General features: G+C 39.8%; 1 protein-coding gene across 5 annotated transcripts in view; it reads left to right on the forward strand.

Annotated features, from left to right (window-relative positions):
* BCAR3 (BCAR3 adaptor protein, NSP family member) overlaps window positions 1-21,672 on the forward strand; it is an 81,724-nt gene that overhangs the window by 54,787 nt on the left and 5,265 nt on the right. For 4 of the 5 annotated variants that reach the window (XM_026116538.2, XM_026116541.2, XM_026116542.2 and 1 more), the window contains 6 exons: window positions 11,500-11,628; window positions 12,775-13,217; window positions 14,329-14,429; window positions 16,278-16,906; window positions 20,093-20,208; window positions 21,081-21,252. In XM_026116538.2, the coding sequence (XP_025972323.1) occupies window positions 11,500-11,628; window positions 12,775-13,217; window positions 14,329-14,429; window positions 16,278-16,906; window positions 20,093-20,208; window positions 21,081-21,252 (1,590 nt within the window). Of the gene's footprint in view, window positions 1-1,339; window positions 1,530-11,499; window positions 11,629-12,774; window positions 13,218-14,328; window positions 14,430-16,277; window positions 16,907-20,092; window positions 20,209-21,080; window positions 21,253-21,672 lie in introns of those variants that run through there. The other variant, XM_064515898.1, reaches the window with a different exon arrangement.

Genomic DNA, 21,672 nt, shown 5'->3' on the forward strand with positions numbered 1-21,672 from the left:
AATTCCACAAGTTTTTTGTATACACTTCAGTGAAAAACATTTCTGTTAGCATTTACAGCACAGAACCAGCATCAGTCTTTTTATGCTAGATGCCGCTTTTGTTCTCTCTGAGTGGCACTGGAAAAGATGTACCATATGTTTTTGAACACTTAAAGTATTTTAAACCAGTTGACTTCAGTTATCAGGCCATATTTTAAATTATAAGGAGAGAGAAGGACTAAATGCCTTTATGCAGCTGAAGGAGAACTCCCAAAATTTTACTTGAGCTAAATGATAGTCTCTGTGACCTCGTAGTGGTAAGACGTCCGAGAGGCAGTTGAACAGGCAGATGCCAGGAGTGCTGCTGTATGTACAGACATGGTAGAGATGTACATGTCTCATTCTGTAGACAGTTTGTGATAGAGTTGTATCCTTGGAGAAAGATACCATTTCTTTCTGTGATGCATAAATTAGGATTGTGACCAGGAAACAGAAACATATATGTAGGTAAGACAGCAATATTAAAAGCATGATACAGAAGAAGCTGTTAAGCAGTTTTTAGTTCTCTTTCCCATAGCACAAACAGATTTACAAAAACAGATGAAAGATAATATCTTAATTGTCACCATCTTGCCAGTGATCTCTGTGCATGACTCTGCTGTCCAAGAAAATAGGATCACAGACATAAATACAACCTTTGCCAAAGCAAAGGTGTTCTGAAAGCCTTCTCTAGCAGTTTGCACAGTCCTGCAGGACCGTCGCCAAGCTAAAGCTGCCCACTGATGGCTTTAAAAACGTAAAGGTGCACTGGTTACACCACTAATATTGACCATGCTGGTAGTGTTGCTTTCTTGCTGTTTTTTTACAAAGACTGATTGCCAGAAGCTTCCTAATGAAAAATAAACAGGTTTATCTTTTTCCTTGGTTACCTAAGCTCTAAGGATGTAGATCTTATTTGCGTATGAAGTGTAACAGTCACCAAAAGCTAATCAGCTGCTCTTCCTCTTTGGTTTTATCACTGATGTGTTTGACGGAGTTATTGATGATGCAGATAGAGACATTGCGCGATTGAGCTGAAGTGACTGATCAAGCCTTCATCAGCACTGGGAGACAGTCAGGTCCTGTAGCTCGTCAAGAAAGATTTGCCTTGAGCTTGCGGCTTAAATACAACTCTGAGCCAGGGGTACCAAGATAGAAGAGCTAGTATTTCACTGGTGAGTGGAATGGATCACATGAGGCTTCTGGCACGCTCTCTGTGGCAGGCTGGGAGCTAGCACGCCAGAGGCCACTGAATTCATAGTATCGGCTCCAGCTGTGGAAAGGGTCCCAGACTGATCCGTGAGTAGCGGGAGTGTAGCAGCTCTGGCAGGCAGCGAGGACACTAAAGAGCTTGCAAAACCTTTGAAAACTGCTAGTATTGACCATTTGTCTTCAGACTTGAGGACTCACGAACAGCAGGACTGAAAATGCCAAAGGATTGTAATGTTTTTCAAATGCTGATTGCAGCTCTTTGCTGCTTTTATCATTGTAAGTCTATTATCAGAGTCAAGGTAGGTGCCCTTTTTCAATAACACTAAATATGCAGTGTGCTAGTCAGTAGTGCTATTAGTTTCTATTCAGAAATGTTTTTATATGACAGTTGGATATAGTGTATTTCTGTTCTAAAGAACATCTTCAGAATGCACTGTTGTCTCAGGGAGGAGCTGAAACAACTTTCAGTTTTCAAAGCCTGAAGCTGACTGTCTTAATGTTCAGGCACCAAGTGGAAAATGCTTCTGGCATTGGACTTGCTCAGCAGTGCTTTAGCAAAGCTAGGTTTCAAGCTTTCAGAATCTAACTGATCAGATCACTTGGTTCCCGAAGCTTTTTCACCTGCTTATTGAAAACAGGCAATTGTGCTGAGAAGCTCAGTTCAAAACAAAACAAAACTTCAGGCAATTTTGAGCTTTCTTTTCATACTTTTAGGCTGTTTTAATTATAAAACACACACAATATGTTAAGCACTATATGGGAAAAAGTAGTCTTTTAACATTTAGAGCCATACTTTCAGAGATGTCAAAGTGACCTAGGAACTGAATTATAATCAGATGGGGAATCTAATTGCTTCTGAGGATCTGTGAGCTACACCTAAGCTTCTAAATCTTTTTTTTTAACATTTATGCTTGAACTGTTCTTTGAATTACAAAGTCACAGCTGTGTCAGTGATTGTGCTGATGTGTGTAATTTTTGTGAAGCTCCTCACAATGAGGAAGGATGTGAGGGTTGATAGCTTCTGGCCTGTAGGCTTTCAAGCTCTGATGGAAACACTTAAAAGTTGAAAAAAAAAATCAATGATTTAGCTGCGGAAATGACTTGTCTGTTTCTGAAAGTGAGATGTGGGGCTCAGACTTTTGGGTGTGCTGAAAAAGTGACTCTGATCAGACTCTCTCCTCTTTCACTGGAGCAAATGTCAGAAGTTATCATCAGGATAGAGGACAAAGGACTCGGTCCTCTTACCATAATTACTTTTTATTTTCAGTAGGATTTTAACATAAGGCCTAATTGTGTTGTTCTAAAACTTTAAAAATGAAGTTGGGCTTTATTGTTGGCTATCAGAACAGTTATAAAATCGCTGTTCTTGACCATGCCCTTTGTTTAACTTGGCATGAATTTCTAATACTTAAAATAACGGTGGTGTTGTCATGGCAATTTTCCATTTGGTCTAATCCATATAGTCTCTAGAGAAAATGAAACATTAATAGTGTTTGCTGTAGAGTGGAGAAAAAATAAAACCTTTTATGTAGAAACAAATTACAGCTGGGCTCTTTCAAAAATAATGTTCTATTTAAAGAGATTTGCAGCCTTTAAAATAGCTTTGAATACATGCGTTCCAGCGTGTAGATCTAGCTTTAGCTGAATTCAACAAACTGCTATTTTAAGAAGTCCTGATGGTAAAAAACTGGGGTGCATTTGTTTAATAGAAAATGGCTATAGGTATAGAAACAGCTGGTGGTGAAATCTGCCAGTGGATGAAGTCCACACAAAGTGCCAAATGATGTGCTTCCCATGAAATGCCAAAGTGCTTAGGATCACAGCAAAAACAACTTAGCCTAAGTTGTCCCTTACTTAATTTGTAAAAATATACCACTTCAAGCAAAGTCAGTGTCTGTAATTTGATGAGATTAATTTGTAGTTTTAATAGTGGATACTCATGTAATAAAATAACAAATTAATCCATAAATAAGCCCATTGATACCTGCAGCTACCTCTGTGAGAAACTGAGATTTTTTGCTGCACTGAGATAAATTCATTTTAACTACATTGTCTAATTAAATAGAAAGCAATATGTGACCAAGCGCAGGGATGCCCCATTATGTCCCACCAGTCACGTCCCACCTTTTAGCATGTGAAATTAGGATTTGAACAGCAGAAGTTTAGTTTGTTTTCCCATACATTGATAGAAAATATAATGGTCAGTGCAGATGATCTGAGCTTGCATCCAATTATTCTTCAGTCATGAAGTATCAATATTACACTCCCATTTGATTTTAGTAGCTGCTTAAAGTGAAGGCCAGCTTCTACATTTGTGGAAAACGAAGGAGAATCACTTTAGGGTGAGGAGCTCCTCTTTGTAAGAATGAGTTACCCTAGCTGCAAGGCAGATTGTTGTTCTAGCTAATATGGTCATCATGACTGGATGCAAAGATCTTGAAGTTTAAGTATTTTCATTCTTAATTGTCTGCCATGATTCACGCTCAGCTGAAGCTGTGCAAAAGGGGAAAGCCACTCAAATTGTCAGGACTGCCAAGATTTAAAACTTCCAGCACGTAGATCTTAGCTCATTACTGGGTAATGTACTAATGTTATGAATGTGACATGGGTAAGAGGGCTTTATAAGCAGCTACTTACTGCAAGTGCCATCTCTTGGATGAGTTACAAACGCTTTTTATAGATAGCAGATCTTAATTAATATTTCTTCAGTATGTGATGTGATGATCTAAATCTGTTTCACTGGCATCCTTGGGCTTCATGTATCCAGTTTCAGCATGTATGTGGAGGCTCTTGGACTTGATAACATGAGTTTACAAGTCATCACCAGCCAGTGTTATGGGTCTGTCTTTTTGATGTTAGATTTGTTGTTGTTGGAGAGGCCCAGATGGGAAAGACTGACTTATGAGAATGATGTGAAATTTTGCGTAGCTTGCTGAGCTTTGGTTCCCCGCTGTCTGGCCTCTGGGTTGTGGTTTTGGTGAATCTTATGCTATATCATCTTTGCATTTCCCAGGTAACTTTACATAGCTTATCAGATTTGGACGGCAGTATGCCCTCTGTCAGGCAGCACAGGGACTGCTGTTGCTCCATGAGGGATTCCTCTGCCACACCGTGGTAACATTCTCCAGCAGACATTTATGCATTTGTCTTCTTGGTGATAGATTTAGATGTTTCTCAGGCTAAAAAAAAAAAGTAACCAATTCTAAATCCTTTAGATTTACTAGTCAAAATAGCCAGTGCCACTGAATGAGGAGAGTGGAATTTGACTAACGCTGAACTCTAAAATCAGAGAAACTAGAAATGGCAGCGTCTTTCTATCTCTGAATGTGATCACTTAGAAAATTAAGGAATTGTTATCATTATAGTGTTGTTGTGCAAGGTGGATCCAGAGTCCACTAGAATCAAAGTTTCTCCATTGTCTTTGGTTGACATTAGACTGAATTTGGTACTAAACATTTTTTTTTATTATTTTCCCCCCTCCTGAACAAGTATCTCACTAATGAGTTAATGAAATATGGCCACTTTTCTGTGACTGTCAGGCAGGCTGCATTGTGCATAATGGCAGACTGAGGACATGCACACAATGGGGTTTATTTGATTTTAAAGAACCAGCATAGTCATGATAGAAGTTTTTGCAGTGACTTGTTATCTTCCATCAGTGACCTGAAAAAATTGTTAGCTGATATCTAAACAGGCACAGAAAAAATCTCGTGGCTTCAAAACTGTCACTCTCCTGTATTAGTTCACTTCACTGGTTAGTTCTACACTTCTCTCATATGTGTCCTGGGCGTGGCAAAAGTTTTTATGTTGTTTGTTGCATGTCTCAAACAGCCAATTAAGCTACTAGAAAACAGAAAATCTTGCCAAAGCTAGAAGTCAGGCATAAAAAGGCACTTTTATAATCCATTTTAAATCTCCTATTACTTAACATAGCACTCGTTTTAGTCCTGCAGGAACCTTGTGCGCTGTGGGAGATGAGAGAAAACTAACCCTGTGAAGAATGTGGCCACAGTTGTATTCCAAAATGTGTGAGTTAGTATGAAAATGGTTTCCTAAATCTAGAAAGCTCCCTTTCTTACCTTAGTTCTTCCTCATACAAAATTTGAGAAATAACTGTATTTTTGTGTTCTTGTCATTTTGGAAGCTCTTGTACAAAAAAGGTAGCACCATTGGCCTGGCGAAAATAAGGACCAGCAAAAATATTTTCAAAAAGAAAACTGAGAGTCTGGTTCCAGATGGGTATTCTTTCAAATGTCTAGTGCAAATCTTGTCTTTCGTGGCTTGGTTGGCAAGGAATTACAAATGAAATAAAATACATTGTGTTCATTATAAATAAAATTAAAATATATTATAAAAGTATGAAACTGTATATTTTAAAATGCTTGTACTTGCAGTGCCAGACAGGCACTCTGACACTGATGAGGGTAACAAGACTGTGGGGTTAGAGGTAAGGGATCTCTGCAGCCAGTGAATTATATCTCAAACCCAAGTTGGAATATTTACAGTAAGATGTTCACTTTCTATATGATCTAGTCGATTAGGACTTGTTCTATAGTGGTTTGGAACTAGAAGAATTTCATTCATTTTCCAGGTGTTTTTTAGTTTTTTCTCTTTTTTCCCCCTTCAATCCTTTCCCTTCTTTCACACCTTTCTCTTCCTTCTTGGCATTTCCTACCCTTCCCCAAGTATCTCCTCCACATGTGCAGCTGGTTGGTCTTTGTCTTAAATCTTAAATTACCTACTTGGCTAAAAGCTTTGTTTAAATCTTACAAACTGTAAGTGTTTGGTGAATCAGAGACAACAGTGTATCTCCCATCTCTCCTTGTTTATTTGAAGATTCTTAAAAACCTAGTGATTTTACAAGGTCAGGTTGTAGCTCAGACTTCATGGTGCACTTAAGCAAAAGTAGCAGGCCTCCAAGTGTTGGAGATAAGATGGATTTGGGAGATAGATGTAATGAATTTGTTGTTTTTTTAATATATATATAGTATGTATGTATATAGTGTGTGTTATGTATATGTTTATATATATATATATAAAGATTATTAAAAGTCTGGAAAAGGTGCTGGCTTGGTTTATTTCATTGATCACTGTCCCCTTTTCACAGAGCTGTTCTTATTTTGAATAATTATCGGGGCGGGGTGTGTGTGTGTGTGTGTGTGTGTGTGTGTGTGTGTGTGAAACCTTCAAGGAAACAAGAAACCAGGTGGTTCCAAGGCTGCCTGTTGGGGTAATTTAAATACCAGCTGGCAGAGCTGTGCAAAGCACCAGGAAATAATTGAGATTGGATGAAAGTGAAGCCACCATTAGTCAGGTACCGGTAGCAGTCCTTAGCTGTGCTCTAAATAAATAATACTTTGCCAAGAGGATGTAAAGAGAGATGATGTGAATTCCCTGATAACCAGAAGTGAAGCAAGGGATTTTGGGCTACTTCAAAGCATGTCTAAGAAGTGAAAGTACTTGCCTTCATGATTCAAACCATTAAGAAAAAGATAATACTTGATCTCTTCGGGGAGAAATTAAAACAGTTTTTTTCTGCCTAGGCTATCCTCTGATCACATTGTACTTGTGTCTACCAGTGAATTGAGGGAAGCCACCAAAGCTGGAACACATAAGCTACAATTTGGGGGAATACATGTAGAAACCTGTGTGATTCTCCCCTCAGTTATTTTGATGTTCCCTTGGTGCAGTTCCAGGTACTTCCCTGGAGTTATTGTAGACATGGAGAGAGAAGCCAATGCCAGTAGGCAACAGAAATAACTGTGGGACTTTTGTTTACCACCAAACTCATCCTGTAGATTACTCAACACAATTCAAAATTATTCTGATTTAACATGGTAAGTTCAGCTATGATGGTTAACACCAGAGTTTGATATAGTGAGTTTCCTCTAGAGAGTGACATTCTCTCAAATGAAGATAAAAATAATCTTTTGGATGCATGAACAACAGATTATTGTGGAAAGTTTCCATTAAAATATGTCCAGAAGTTTCATAGGTACAGCAAGTAGTGGTAGGCCAAGCTCTCTTTTAAATTTACCCTAAACAAGAATGTGTTTAGACGTTTGGCTTCCTTGAGCTTTAATATTTTCCAGTGTTCAGTACACTTGGTTAATATTTGCCTGAAAAACATAAAATAATATGTAACATCAAGACTAATTTGCTAAAACTAAAAGTAGGCTGTGCTTACTGATGTAATGGCCCTGGAACAGAAATGTTTTGTGAAATATAAACTTGTGTGGCATTTACTAAAAACAGTAAAATAATTGTGCTAACTGGATTTGTTCCCCTCTAAAATCTTGGCTTTCTAGGCTTTCCATTGGGGATTTAAGTAGGACTGAGGGCTTTTGCTGGAGACTGGTCATATTGCATTGATAGATAGTTGGGGACTTTTTTTTAAGACCTGTTAACAAAATCTCAGCATACCAGGAATATCTTAAGATAGCACCAGGAATATCTTAAAATAGCACCAGGCTAGAACAAAATGCGAAACAAAAGTTCTGGAAAGCACATCTGGGGAGCTCTGAGTAGGTCAGTGAGTCCAAGCATCTCTGTTTCAAAAGAGATCTGTTGACTTGATTTACTTGTATATTCAAGAGATCTCCAACAGAGTTGTTATTACCTGGAAATCTTTAAGAGTTTCTTCTAGCATGTTTTGTTGCAGAATATACATACGTTTTTTGTCCTAGATTTTTGTTATCCTTAAATTTCTTCTTGCTATCTATTTCACTATCTAGCTGGAAATGTAAATTTGGTTTTCTTACTATCATTTGGTAAGAGCCAACAAAGTGCCTTAGACGAGGACATAAACTGAAGACATATTACCAAATGAAGGCTTGTTGCGAAGAAATTAGACAGTGCAAATTTACAGCATTCCATTACTGTACATTAACTTATTGCTGCAGCAACCTCTTGGGAAATGAGGCTGAAATATCTGTATCACCTTGAGTGGAATAATCACCTTTTAAAGCACAAGTCCATTGACATAGCTAATTATGCCATCCTAAGCTTACACTCTTCCTCATTTGCACACTAACATGCTTGTGTAATCTGTGCCTGGACTGATTTTGAGCCCTTACTTGCAAGATGTAAAGGTCAGTGCATGGAGAGATTCTTGAAGAATCACAGGCCTTGGAGACAGGGTTTAGAACAGAAGGACCTTTATCATTACAGACATCGGTCTGTACTGGACAGCAGTATATCGGTCACACTTCTCCTTTAATGCACATATAAGAAAACAGTCTCAGCCCACAGAAAGCTGTCCAGGAAGACAGATTTGCAGCATCTACTTACCTAGGCAGTTTCCTCCCTACCTATTTTGGGATATGCACCAGCTGCAGGAGTTCTTCCACTAAGTTCCGAGTCCCGGGAGGGTTATTTCAGCGTGTTTGCTGTGGCACAAGAGATGTCTGACCTCTGGCAGTCAGGGTGTTGGTCAGTGTGGTTAACCATGGTGGAATGGATTTTTAACAAACCAGTAATCATGAATGTTAACAATTTAGTTGGTTTGGATTCCTTAAATGTTTTCCTTGTGATGTTGCTAGAAGTATTTTGAGTGCAATGTGTGTTTTATTACGTTCACTCTAGAGTAGTGAAAAATCTGTTTAACCACCAGAAGTAATTCTAGTTTTCTCTGCTGTATTTGACATTTCTTGTGTGTCTCTAACTTGATCAGAATCTCTCCAATATGTTATCCAGCCTGTGTTTTTAAGATAGTTTATATCAGTAGAGTGGATGAAAATCATTCATATGCAAAGACCTACAGCTTTCTCTGTTGGCTGAGGATGTAAGTTCTCCTAAGCACATAGTCGCTGCATTTGTTTGCTTTGGTCTTACTGATCCCACAGATTTCACCAAGTGATATTCCATTATACAATAGCTTTGCCTACCCCTAGGCTACAGCTGGTCCTGGAGTGATGGTAACAATTCACTACAGGACAAGTTTTAGTTTTTTAGTACTTCAATATTGCAGTCAAAAATGTCTTTCAAAATTTTTTCTTGTAATAGTGCAGTGAATTTTCTTGTAAATGTGCAGTTCACATAAAAGCAGTAGTTCCTTTCAGAAAGTCAAAAGACACAGCTATGCATGCAAAAGATTTGTATGCTGTTACAACTGAGTGCTGCTGTTTAGATTGGAGAGGAGACTTTAAAAGTTGTCTAAGCACTTGCATGTCGCTCAGTGGCAACGTGGCGGCTCAGATACTCTTGAAAATTCTGCTCTCGGTTTATGTGCTCTTCACTCTGCCTTTACCTCTTCAGCTTGCGTAACCGCTGTCACGCGTGTTGTAATTCTGTGAGGTGTGGCAGTGAAATGGCTAACTTTATTCTGGAGTCAGTGCCAGTGAACTGTAAATGAATATCCAGCCATTTGAGCTGGGAAATCAAAGGTGGCAGGCGTGTGCCGCTCGTCTGTTACGCCAGCCTGACAGGGCACGGAGGCTTGCAGTGCAGGGAGGTTTTTGACTTGACTGTGCTTTGATACTTTGATATGCTTTTGGACTTTTTAGTCCTCACCACAGCCTCTTGCATGACTCTTCCCGCACTAAGTACCTTCATCTCTTCATGTTGTCCGTGTTATTATGAAAGGAGCACTTGCAGTGAAAGTCTTTTTTGTGGCATGGTTTGTACCCACACAAATGTTTCTCGAGAGGTTTGAGAGGCGTTGATGAAAGTCTTTGACTGTACAAGAGGACAGAGGATTTACTCCATGTTGAACATGATTGTCTGTTTTGAACCATGTTTGTATGGATAAACACCACCCTAATAATGTAAAAGAAGCCACATTTTTTTCTGAGAGAGGCAGACAAGAAGAGAATTTATCTCAGAATTTGTCTGGGCTCCCAGCATGTGCAAGTAGTCTTGGCAGCAGGATGCCCCTTCTGGCGTTATTCCACCAAAAATCTGCTGCCTAGTAATCTGTTGTAATTCGGTCTACTCAAAATTGCGGAGAGGATTGTTGAAGGAAGTGCTAAACGTGTGCCACCTGCCCTCGCAGTTAGGTGCTGTGAGTATTCAATACGAAGAAGAAAACTCTAGAGAGCAGTGTTCACGGAAGGAGTAGGACTGGTGGGCAGGCAGCAGCGCTCCCACTTCTCTTTGAAATACCGCAGGCATTGCATATTTGCATCAGTGTGTCAGTGAAGCGATCCCAGGAGCTTTGGCTCATAGCCAGAGAACTAAGAAAAAGATACATAATGCTATGGGGAGAAATGTTGCATTTTAGTCTACTTCCCAACTGGTGACCTGTGTTACTTTCTCTGTTTTTCTTTCTTTTTTTCCCCCTCCCTTTTAAGAGGGAGTGTACTCTGTTTTTTTGATCAGTGTAGCAACAAACATGTTGCCTGACATGAGCCTGCTTCTGCTGAGTATCTTAGGCTTTTGAAGCCCTTCAATAGCATGAAATATAGGCTGGAGTCCCAGGCCCTTGGGAGAACATTAGGAAGTCCAAGGAACTTCCCTCCACCGAGTGCCCGAGTCTGGGGCATCCCTCTAAAGAAGGTACTGCACCCATGCGCAAGAAGGGCTAATGAGCCCTGATGGGAGTGCTCTAGCGTGGGAGCTCTTCTCCAAGAAGAGAGAAAGATGGAAATCTTGCAGAATATCTTTTATTAGATGTATGGTGGTGATGGAGTTATCTCCAAGTAGATCTCATGCTTCGTGTAATAAGGGGCAACAAGACCCTTTTCCCCTTAAGATAGGAAGATGTTGGAGATGCAGATTTAATGTGCATTAGAAGCAAGCCCTTTAAGGGGGAAAATTTACTTCAGTAAACTTTTTTTTTTCAGTGCAACAGAAATACTGAACAAGTATAAATGTCCAGTTTGGCTTGTCTTGCTGCATTTGAATGTTTTTATTTGGTTGGGTCAAAGGAAAACAAAAAGAAAAAAAGAAATATGAATCTAAAATGGCAATTTAAAGAGTGGGAAGACTATTGGAGCAGGGTGTTTGGATCCAGCTCCACTTTTTTTGCTACAGTTAGAATTCTTACTGGGAAAAGGGAGTAAGAGAAGTGATTCTGCAGGTGCATCTTTATTACCTTGATGTACAGACATAACACTTTGCTGTGTTCTGTGCAGCATGTAACAGTAACACCTTATCTCACTAAATGTTGGATTTTGCAAATACAGCCTAGAGATCGAGGCCAAGCCAGGCTGATAAAAGCAGCACCTGCATTCCAGTGGCTAGTGCAGATCATGTGATTGAAGTTATAACCCAGGTAAAATGTTAATCACTAAACTTGGCACAGTTGAAGCTTTTAATCTTTTATTGCAGTTTTCTAAAGAGAGGCAACTTATGGACAACAGCCCAGAAAAACTGAAGAAGGAGTTAGAAGAAGAACTGCAGCTGAGTAGTGAAGACTTGCGTAGCCATGCCTGGTACCATGGACGTATTCCTCGGCAGGTACGTGCTTCCTGGTCTTTGCATTGCCAACACTGTTTGGAGCTTTTATGGATGAATAGGATTGCACTGAAATATTACATGTTGAGCTCTTATTTTTGCATTAATTTAATAGAAACGTAACACTAGTGTGAAAATCATGTTTGTTATTTATCACAGCTAGGTGTAAAATAAGACTGAGAAAAAATTCAGGGCAGATGTTGGTGGAAAATATAAATATTAAACGATTTTTGTGCACCAAATAAAGATGCAAGTGAAATTTAAACTTCGTATGAGAATAATAGCTCCATATATTCAGAAACACTGACATTCATTTGATTCAGTATACTTAACTGAAGTTAAAATGTGCTACTTTATTTTCTGGAGCTTGAATTTGGGAGAGAAAAAAACCACAAAACCTATGTAATAACTTTGTTTTGATCCTTACAATGATAGTTAAAAATATTTTTACAACTCGTTATTTTGAATCTTCTGTGCTGAAGCATCTGGCGCTGCCCCTGCAGGCCTCGCTCCTGCACGTTTGTGCCCAGCTCTCACCGTAGCTGTGGCCCTGCCTGCTGCCGTTGTGAACACAGAGACGGCCCAGTACCCACAGGCACTGCAGTTAGCACTTACCGTTGGATATGTAGTTTATCTTATGGAAAGGACTAACTCAAAACAGAAAAAAAGACGTTTCCAGGCTATTCCTAGTAATATGCAGTATTCACTAAGAATAAAAAAAAAAAAGCCTCCGTCACTTGAAGTCATAATGAAAGGCTGATTTTTGGCTGCCTGTAGCCATGGCTTCTGAACTTTTGTATAAATATATGTTCACAAGCTTTAAACTCTAGAACCCTGAGTCGTTGCTTCCCTTCATGCCTTATTTTCTGTTAAGAATTAAAAGAAATGTAACCGCAAAAGTGGGCCATGCTTCCGGCTGCTGGGCGTTGTCCAAGAACCCCCTCAGATCTCTGCTGTGGGGTGACCTCTCAGTTTTACAACTGGAGAGATCATTCTTCTGCCACCTCTATTCTTTACTCTTTATTTTCTGGCTTTGCCTGTGCTCCCAGAGCAGCCAAATAAAGTCCTATGTTTAAGAGTATTTTATTGCTGTGGGGTGAACTACTTGCTTTCTGACTCTGAAAGTATTTTTTTTTTTTCCCCTCAAAGGTGGCAGAAAGCCTGGTTCAGAGAGATGGAGATTTTCTGATTAGGGATTCTCTCTCCAGTCCTGGGAACTTTGTTCTTACCTGTCAGTGGAAAAATATCTCTCAGCATTTTAAAATCAACAGAACAGTTCTAAGACTCAATGAAGCCTACTGCCGTGTTCAGTATCAGTTTGAACTTGAAAGTTTCGACAGCGTCCCTGGCTTAGTTAGATACTATGTTGGGAATCGCACGCCAATATCAAAGCAGAGTGGAGCAATTATTTTTCAGCCTATCAACCGGACTGTGCCTCTCAGATGTCTAGAAGAAAAGTATGGTGTATCTCCAGTCCGACAAAAAGAACCAAGTATCCCTGAAGGAAAAACAGAGACTGTGAAAAGGCTGAGTCTTGGTATATCCAGCATGCAATGCCAGGAGCAGAGCTTACCCAGAGGAAATCTTTTGAGGTACCTTATTTTTGCTGTCCTTCTAAAGGGAAATCGGGTAACCCTATCTGCTCCTGTTGAAGGTGATGTGAGTTTTCATGCTGATTTTATGTGGAAGGATTAGGCTTCAGATGTGCTAATTTTTAGCAAAGAATTTTCTTAGGGCCCAATTTTGAAACTTCTTGAGGTTGTTGAGAACATGCTAACTACTTTGTGGTTGTTGGATTTGATTTTAGAAAATTTAAGCTACATTCAGTAGTTAAAATAGATGGGATGGGTGAAGCCATGATGGGAGTGGCAAGGCTGCACATAGTCTTCACTCATCATGTGATCCAGAACATCAAGTTTACAGGAAGGCGCTTAGCCCTGCTATCGCATTACGATAGCGACAAAATAGTGCTTCCTGAATGCCATTTAGATATGCCATTAGCCTAGCAAAGTATGAAATGCTAGCAGTCTAGTAAATGAGTGAAATAATCAGATTCCGAAAAAATCTTTGGAAAAACAAGATGCCCATATGCAGTTTCATAGGGACTAGTTGCTTAAAGATGGTTTTGCCTTTGGCTCTCATTCTCCATTTGCAGGTTGATGGAAACCAGGGAGAGTGAAGGGATAATTCAGCTGAAATCCAGAGTGAGAGCAAATTTTAGACTCTGGAAGTACAGCTGTGGTTGTTCTTCATTTTGTTCTGCATTGGCTTAGCAAATTATTACAATCCTAATATATACTGAAGGATTGAAATGAAATCTTGCTGCTGCTCCTGAGAAGTCTTTCTTCCCATATGTCACTTCTGCAATAAAACCACCAAGTATTGGGTAAAGAATAAGGTATTCTAGTAAACCTGGCTCCTTGATTAAGAAAGATAATGGATCCTAATTTCTCTTCAATGCCCAGATCAAATGTTCTACTAAAAAGTCTCATCATTCAAAGAAACATCCTGATGAATGCTGGAGGTTCACACACGTTAAATCCCCTTTCATTGCTGCCATACCAGCATGAAGTAGCTTTTAATCTTATGAGCTGCCAAAGTGCAGTGCTAATGATCTTTGCCCTGGTTATGATATGTTCTGGTGAGTAAGTATGTATGTTAAGAGCTGTTGGATTTGAGTGATTTTTTTTTTGTCTACCCTAGAAACAAAGAAAAAAGTGGTAGCCAGCCAGCTAGTTTGAATCATGTCCTGGAGAAAAGATTCCCCCTAAAGGCTCACCAGTCGGAGAGCTATCTGCCAATAGGTATGTTTTGTAATTAAACTCCTAAGACTTAGAAGCTGTGTGTGCCCGGGCTGTCTGTTACGCTTCAGACCAAAGTTAGACTGTTGAGCGTTCTGAGTACTGCGCATACGGCTGCTGTTCAACAGCCAGTGTAAGCTGAGTTAGTATAAGCATTGCACTTCAGCTGTAATCATTGGAACAGGTTATTTATTTACAGTGCAGCAGCCAGTTTGGGATCTTAGCACACAACTCAGCAGGCTTCCACACCACAGAAATGATATCCACAATTGGCATGAATTAATATCTTTTCTGACAGTGTTGCCTTTCCTCACTTGTGGCTTATAAGAACTGACTTGTTTCACTCCTGTTATTCTAACAAAAGTCTATTAAGTAGAAGAGATGAACTTCATGGAAATCTTGCTAACTGTATTTTCTCATGGTAAGGTATACAGGTGTGGTACTGTGGTGTTACCACCAAGAGAAGAGTAGTGCCATGGCTTCATATTCTGTTCTGTTTCTCCTTTGCTCTCTTTTTTTCCCCCGTTTTTGTTTTTGCCCTTGCTTCTTTCCCTTCAACACCCTTGTTACCGTCTCATTCCTGTTGTTTTCCAGAGCACCGCTGTCACTGTCATTCCTTTTATGCAAGTGATACAAGGTGTACCAGCACTTGTTCAGCTGTTGGCTTTGGCTTTTTCTTTCTCAGAGGCACATTGTTTCCGTACCAAAATACTTTGCAAGGAAACCTGTAGTGATACTACAGCTGCTAAAATTTATAACCTCCATTGTAGAAAGACTTCTTGAGATAAAAAAAGATGTTAGATAGTTATATAATGAAGCTGTATCTTGATTGAAAGGGTGCTCTCCTATGTTTAGCAGTGGGATGGACAGAGGCATTCATAAAAACAAATTCTGTCTATATGTAATTGAATCAATTGTCTTATTCAAAACCATGTCTGCAAAAGCATTTCTTTTGCTACTGTAACAGTTAACCTGAAAAGTACTGCTGTGTGTTTTGTGATGGGGTCCTCAGAACAGGTTCTGGTGTCATAAGGCTGTATCACTGGAGACGGGCTGTGATCTGCAGATCTGCTGCACGAATTGAGAGCCAGCTGGAAACAAGCAGCCAAGCCCACGGGACACAACTGGCCGCCTTGCTGTAGATACGAGCAGGCGCCCTGAGAACTCTGATCTGGGAATGTCTGACATACGGTTCAGTCCTGTATTTGATGCCAATAGGTTTGCATGTACAATAAGTACAGGCTGAGGCATAAATACTTAACACAGAAGTATGCAGATGTGTTTGTCTGGCTCTTTGAATTAGCTGCTGTTTAGCAAAAAGAGATTAGCATCCCTAAAATTCATTCTTTCCATACCTCACTACGTGTTCAGGCTTGACTTTTAGGAAGCTTCTCTTTCATCTCAAACTTATCATTCTCAGAAATGACTCATCTCTTATGTGGTGCAGCTGGAAGTTTCTGTTTTTGTAGGGTAGATCAGGTTACAAAGAAACCTCCTATTGCAAGCCATGGAGACTATCCAGCTCTGACATTACAACTATGTATGCAGCAGGGACTAGAGTTATTGTCAGTGTTACCACAGAATAACATTGTAGTGCAGCTGTTCTGTGTATTTGGGACTTTGGGAGGATCAGTAAGTGAATGGAATTTGCTGGCTAGCTCATTCCTGAAAATACTTATTTCAAATACATTTTTGATGGTGAATAATTGACATGATCTGATAATATTTCCCTTGGGGAATATTGTTCAGAAAATGAACCCTGAGTTAGGCATCAAGAATTGTGTATGTTTTTGCCTTCTGAATTACCGTATTGTGAAAATGATTTTGTTTTCTTTCTGTTTTCCTCTACAGGTTCAAGACATCCTTCTCAATTACCTGAAGCAGATGCAAACTCCTGTCCAAGCTCTCCTGCATTTAGAACAGGTAGTGAACCTTCTCTGAGCCCCGCAGTTGTTCAGAAAGTCACCTCCGAATCCCATGCAGGGGAAGCTCTTAGAGGATCAGACAGCCAGCTCTGTCCAAAGCCTCCACCTAAGCCCAGCAAAGCACCCTTGCTGAAGCCCCCAGAGTCACCTTCAGCCTCACACAGTTCAGAAGGACACTATTGGGAACTAAGCCCTGCAGTAACAAAACAACCTTTATGTCAGAAAAACAGCTATGTGGAACATCTGACACTAAAGGAGAGGGGAACACACTCATTCAGGAACTCTGAAACAAGCTACTTGATCCTGGACGATGATGCTATAATGAGCTCTGCAGATCATTTGGAAGCTTCAACTGAGATGGCTGAAGAAGACGGCCCATTTTTTGCACCTGTTTTTGAGACAGTGTCTAGTTTTAAACCGAATGATTTTGAATCCAAACTACTTCCTCCAGAAAACAAGCCATTGGAAACATCAATGTTAAAAAAGGTTAAGGAGCTATTTACCAAGAACAATCCAAAGATTATTGCCCAACATATTCTTAGAATGGACTGCAAGGTAAGATTAATTGTAGAAGCAAGTAATTGTAAAAAGAAATACTTTTTTTGCATCTTATTTTACATTGCGTGGGTTTAGACTTTTTTAAGAACTGATTTGAAAAGATTAATGATTAGATTTGCAGCTAGTGTAATAAATATATTGACTTGCTTGCAGGGGTGTGATTAATCGTTTTTTCATTTGAAGAAGAAAAATGCTGACAAACATTTTGGACTAAAGGTCTCTCCCACCAGCCTTGACTTTAGACTTAGATTTCTGTGTTCCATATATTTATTTATTTATTTTACATCTCCCATCACTTGCTGTATATCTGTGATTCAGCCTTTCTTCTCTACAGGAGGAGGAGGTATCTGTGTTGAAACCCCTAGTGGAAATAACTACTGGCGACAGGAAATAGCTAGTCAGGTTGCACAGGCAAACAGTAGACAGCACCTAGTTGCCGTACCCTTGGGCATAACATCAGAGTTTGAATGGCGCTTAATACGTGTAAGCTTCTAAAACTTAACAGCTCTTCTAATCTTGTCTTACAATGGGATAAGCAGTGTGGGAAAAGAGTTATCAGTTACAGTTATCCTACAAGAGGACTGTATTGCCAGCAGAATTGTTTAGAAAGCTGTAAAAACACAAAGAAGTATTTTTTGCAATGTAGACTTTGTTCAACTGGCAGAGCTTGGAGATCAGCTGTTGGAACAGAAATATGGAAAGGCAGGAGAAAAGTCTCTCTTAGGAGGTATTGATTTTGTGTAATAAAAGAAACATGCAACTGCAGTTAAATCTGTGCTAGGTTGCCTGAGTGCTGTACCTGCCACAAAGCAGCCCCAGGGACCAAACGTTGTGTGTTTAGTGGGGTTTTTTTTGTTTTGTTTTGTTTTGTTTTGTTTCTTAAGAGCAGCTTGGGAAGTGACACATCCAGCTACTCACTGGGGAACTGCATTGCAGAGCTGATAAAGTGGGAGTCGTGGTGCTCCAGCAGAAACTGGACTGCAGCATTTTCCTAATGCTGCTGCACTGATTTACACTATAGCTCTGGGAGGGGAACAGTTCATCAGAACTGTTGAAGTGGGATGAGCGTGTGTGTGAACGCTGGCTGCTGGGTTCCTGCTGATAGCAGGTTAGCAAACACTGCTGCTCTCCTCGGGAGCAGCGTTGGCTGCTGCAGAGTGAGCCTTCGCGCAGACATAGTGACTCAGAACAACTGCTCAGCAGCTCCACTTCTGCTTGCTCTTTCCTGAAGTGATAGACTGTGGCTTCTTTACTATGACTCAAAGAATAGTAATAGCATTTGCTAGCATTTTATTTTGAAAAAATGCGCATTTTCCTCCTCCAACCTAGTAACAGTAAACAGAATGTCTTTTAATGTATTGCTAAGGGGTATGTTGAGTGGAGGCATAGGCTACATATGCCTTAGTGAAGTAGTTGGGGTTTATATAGCTAGATAGTGTTTAATTATCTTGTTAAAATAAATTAAGCATAATCTGTATATTTGGGGGAGTATTACATGAATTGTTGCAAAAAATGTGGCTAGTTCTTATGGCTGCGCTTTCAATTTGACCTTTTAAAACGTGATTCTCCTTCAGCCTTTTCAGAAACTGCTGTGAATTGTGGAGTACTATACTCTTCACCTGCACCCTCAGTTGAAGATTTGATGCTCTGAGCATCATGCTTTGAGAATTTTGTGGCTAAGGGGTACTCAGTTTCTCGTGTGGACATTTCCATTTTGTGAAGGGGAAAAGTATATTAATTGAAGGTGTGAGGGCAGCGCTCTGTAAGGCTCGCCTGTGGAGGGGGAGCCCTGGATATGAAGCCCTGTCCCAGTGACTACCTCTATTTTAAGTCCTGCAAGCTTTGGAATGGGGCCAAGGAAGCTGATATGCTGGAAATGCGGGGACCGGTACAATTAAGAGGCACTGGAGTGTTTTAAAGATCGAGGTTTTTGGATTTTGGAGAAGGAACTGTAACTAGCTGGGACAAGCAGAGAAATATCTGTATTTTAGCTTCATATAGAAGAGCTGAGAGCTGTCATTCATTGGAAACTTGTTGCATACTATTGCACTGATAAGAACTGCAGGATACAGGCAGATTGGCACGTGAACTGGGCCAGAGTAAATGTGTTGTACTGAGATCTGCGATAAGGCTGAAGTTCTTAGCTGTTCTTACTGCATCAGTATCTCAGTCTTCCTTTTAAATAATGAAGTTTCTAGTCCTCTAGAAACTTTCTTTTGTGAAACACCCATTATTACATGAAGGAGCGAATGTCTGCCACTTGTATGCCTGAGAGGGATCTTTGTGAAGAAGGAGGAGTGATCAGTGCATCTCCAGGGGCTTCACATCACTCCTGCTTATCTGGAAGTGAAACAGGTTTCTCTACAGTGCTAGGTTTTGCACCATTAGTCTTGTTGTTTGGCTCAGATTCCTTTCATCTTTTCATAACCAAGGATGCCTGCTGACGGGTGTATCAGAGATAGGCAGATTGGTTTGTAAGTGTATCAACATACAGGTTTTAAACCAGCAGATAATCTCACACTATCAGATAAGTGTGGTTTTGCTTGTGATTAGCACAGATAATTGTGATTGGTATAACCAGTAGCTAATACTGTATGTATAAAAAGCAAGGAGAAATTGGTGAGGGTGTCTGTTTTTACATACTGACTTCGTTATACACTCAGATTTGCGTGTCCTCCTTGAAGCCCTTTTATTAATTAATCCTCATCAGTAATCTGTGGCATAATCTGAAACATTTTGAGCAATGTCCTCTTTTTAGAAATGATGAAGGTGAAACAAATCTGTACATGCTTAGGGTCAAAGAGCATTGCTACCTTGACAAGAATCAGGCTGAGGGACGACTCAGATTTCCAGCAGTGTGTATATGCATCTCCTTCTGTAAATACAGGACATAAGTTTGATAAAGCCCCTATAATGACTCATGTCCATACGTAAGATAGCATTTTGGTTATGACTTTCATGTTTTCAGAGATCTAAATCATTCTGCAAAAAATATTTTATTGATCCTTTGGTGTAAGGTACTGAATGGGCACAAGCTAATGAAGCTATTCCTAAATGACAGTATCCTGTCATGCACTGGGCATGTATATGCTCTCCACTAACCTGGAGTACTTGTGTGTGGCTAGTGGTTTCTTTGAAATAAGTCAGTTTCAAAACTCATGCACAAGTGTTTGCACTTGACAGGTGGCTAGGATACTAGAAGTTTCTGAAGAGATGAGGAGGATCATGGGCGTGAACTCTGGTCTTGAACTGATTACGTTGCCTTACGGACATCAGCTGCGCCTTGACCTAATTGAAAGGTAAATGTTCCTGTTACTCTGCATTTCTAGGGCAGATGGCCAGAAGATCACAGCACTCCTGTGTTCTACATCAAAGCATCAAAGACTGCTCTCCTGCATGCTTTTCTGAATTCGTGTGTACAGAAGATAACTCAGTGATATATAAAGTATCATTTCTATTTGCATAGGGAAATTCCTGAAGACTGTAGGGAGACTCCATGAATGTAATACAGGGAAACATAGGGAAAGCAGAATGGTACTGAAAGCAGGGTCCTAGAGCTGCCAAACACCATCAGCTCTCCTTTATGAGCTGTTTTCCAATAGGAGTGTCCATTCATTCATGCCATGACCATAATTTGGGTTCAGAGCTTTAGCAGCTCAAGCCAGTGAGCTAGCAGGTCATAAGGTATCACAGACCTCCCTCTGACATACAGCAACTGACAGCTAATGTGCTCCTGATCTCTTCCAGTATGGAGTAAATAGAAAAGCAGCTCTTAACTGTCAGGTTTGGTTGGTTGAGGCAGTCATGCTCCATACGCTTGCTGCTGAGTGGACTTGGCACCTACTCTTCTACCGTGCTTACAGGGCATTGACCAGCTAATACTTCCCCTAGATGAAGTGTCACAGAAGGTCTGAATGTGCCATGATAATATCTATTAATAATATTGATTAAAATTTATTAACCCATAAACTCAAAGCCAACAAATCTATACTCCATATATTGGCATTACTGCTCTTGATACAAAGATGTTGTTAACAGTGATCCAGTTTGCTGAGCACAATCATGATATTGAAATATACCTTCAAACTGATCTTCTCTGAATACATGTACAGCATAGTGTATTATCATTTTGATAATTGATAACCAATAGTATAAATTATCTCCCTTCTAGGCACAATACCATGGCAATAGGAATAGCTGTGGATATCCTGGGTTGCACAGGAAATCTAGAAGATAGAGCTGCAACATTAAACAGGATCATCCAAGTAGCAGTGGAACTGAAGGAGTCACTGGGGGATTTGTATGCATTTTCTGCCATTATGAAGGCACTAGAAATGCCACAGGTAAAAACTGTTTTCTCTTTATGCTCCAAAACCTGAGTTGTTTGATAGGTTTGATTTATTTAAACTAATTCTGGTCCTTACGTAACTATCTCAAGATTAAAGAGAGAGTCACAACAGAAAGTTCACTTCCCCACAGACAGGAAAATCAGGATTATTTTTAGTCATTGTGAACTTAGCAAGACATCTAACGATAGTAGCAGGCTAATTCTTGTTGATGCCAAATATACTGGAAAATTGCTGTTTTCTAAAACAGGGCTTCATTCTATGAAATGCAAGTTAATGATGTAAAAGAAATGGCTTAATGCTGTAAGAAAAAAAAATGAACATATCAGGAAGCAACTATATTTACAGTTGCAGACAATGTGTTGTCTTGATGCATCTTATTTTGCACGTTGCTGAAATGTTTATGAACTTCCCTAT

Source organism: Dromaius novaehollandiae, chromosome 8, assembly GCF_036370855.1.
Source record: "Dromaius novaehollandiae isolate bDroNov1 chromosome 8, bDroNov1.hap1, whole genome shotgun sequence".
Lineage (NCBI taxonomy): Eukaryota > Metazoa > Chordata > Aves > Casuariiformes > Dromaiidae > Dromaius > Dromaius novaehollandiae.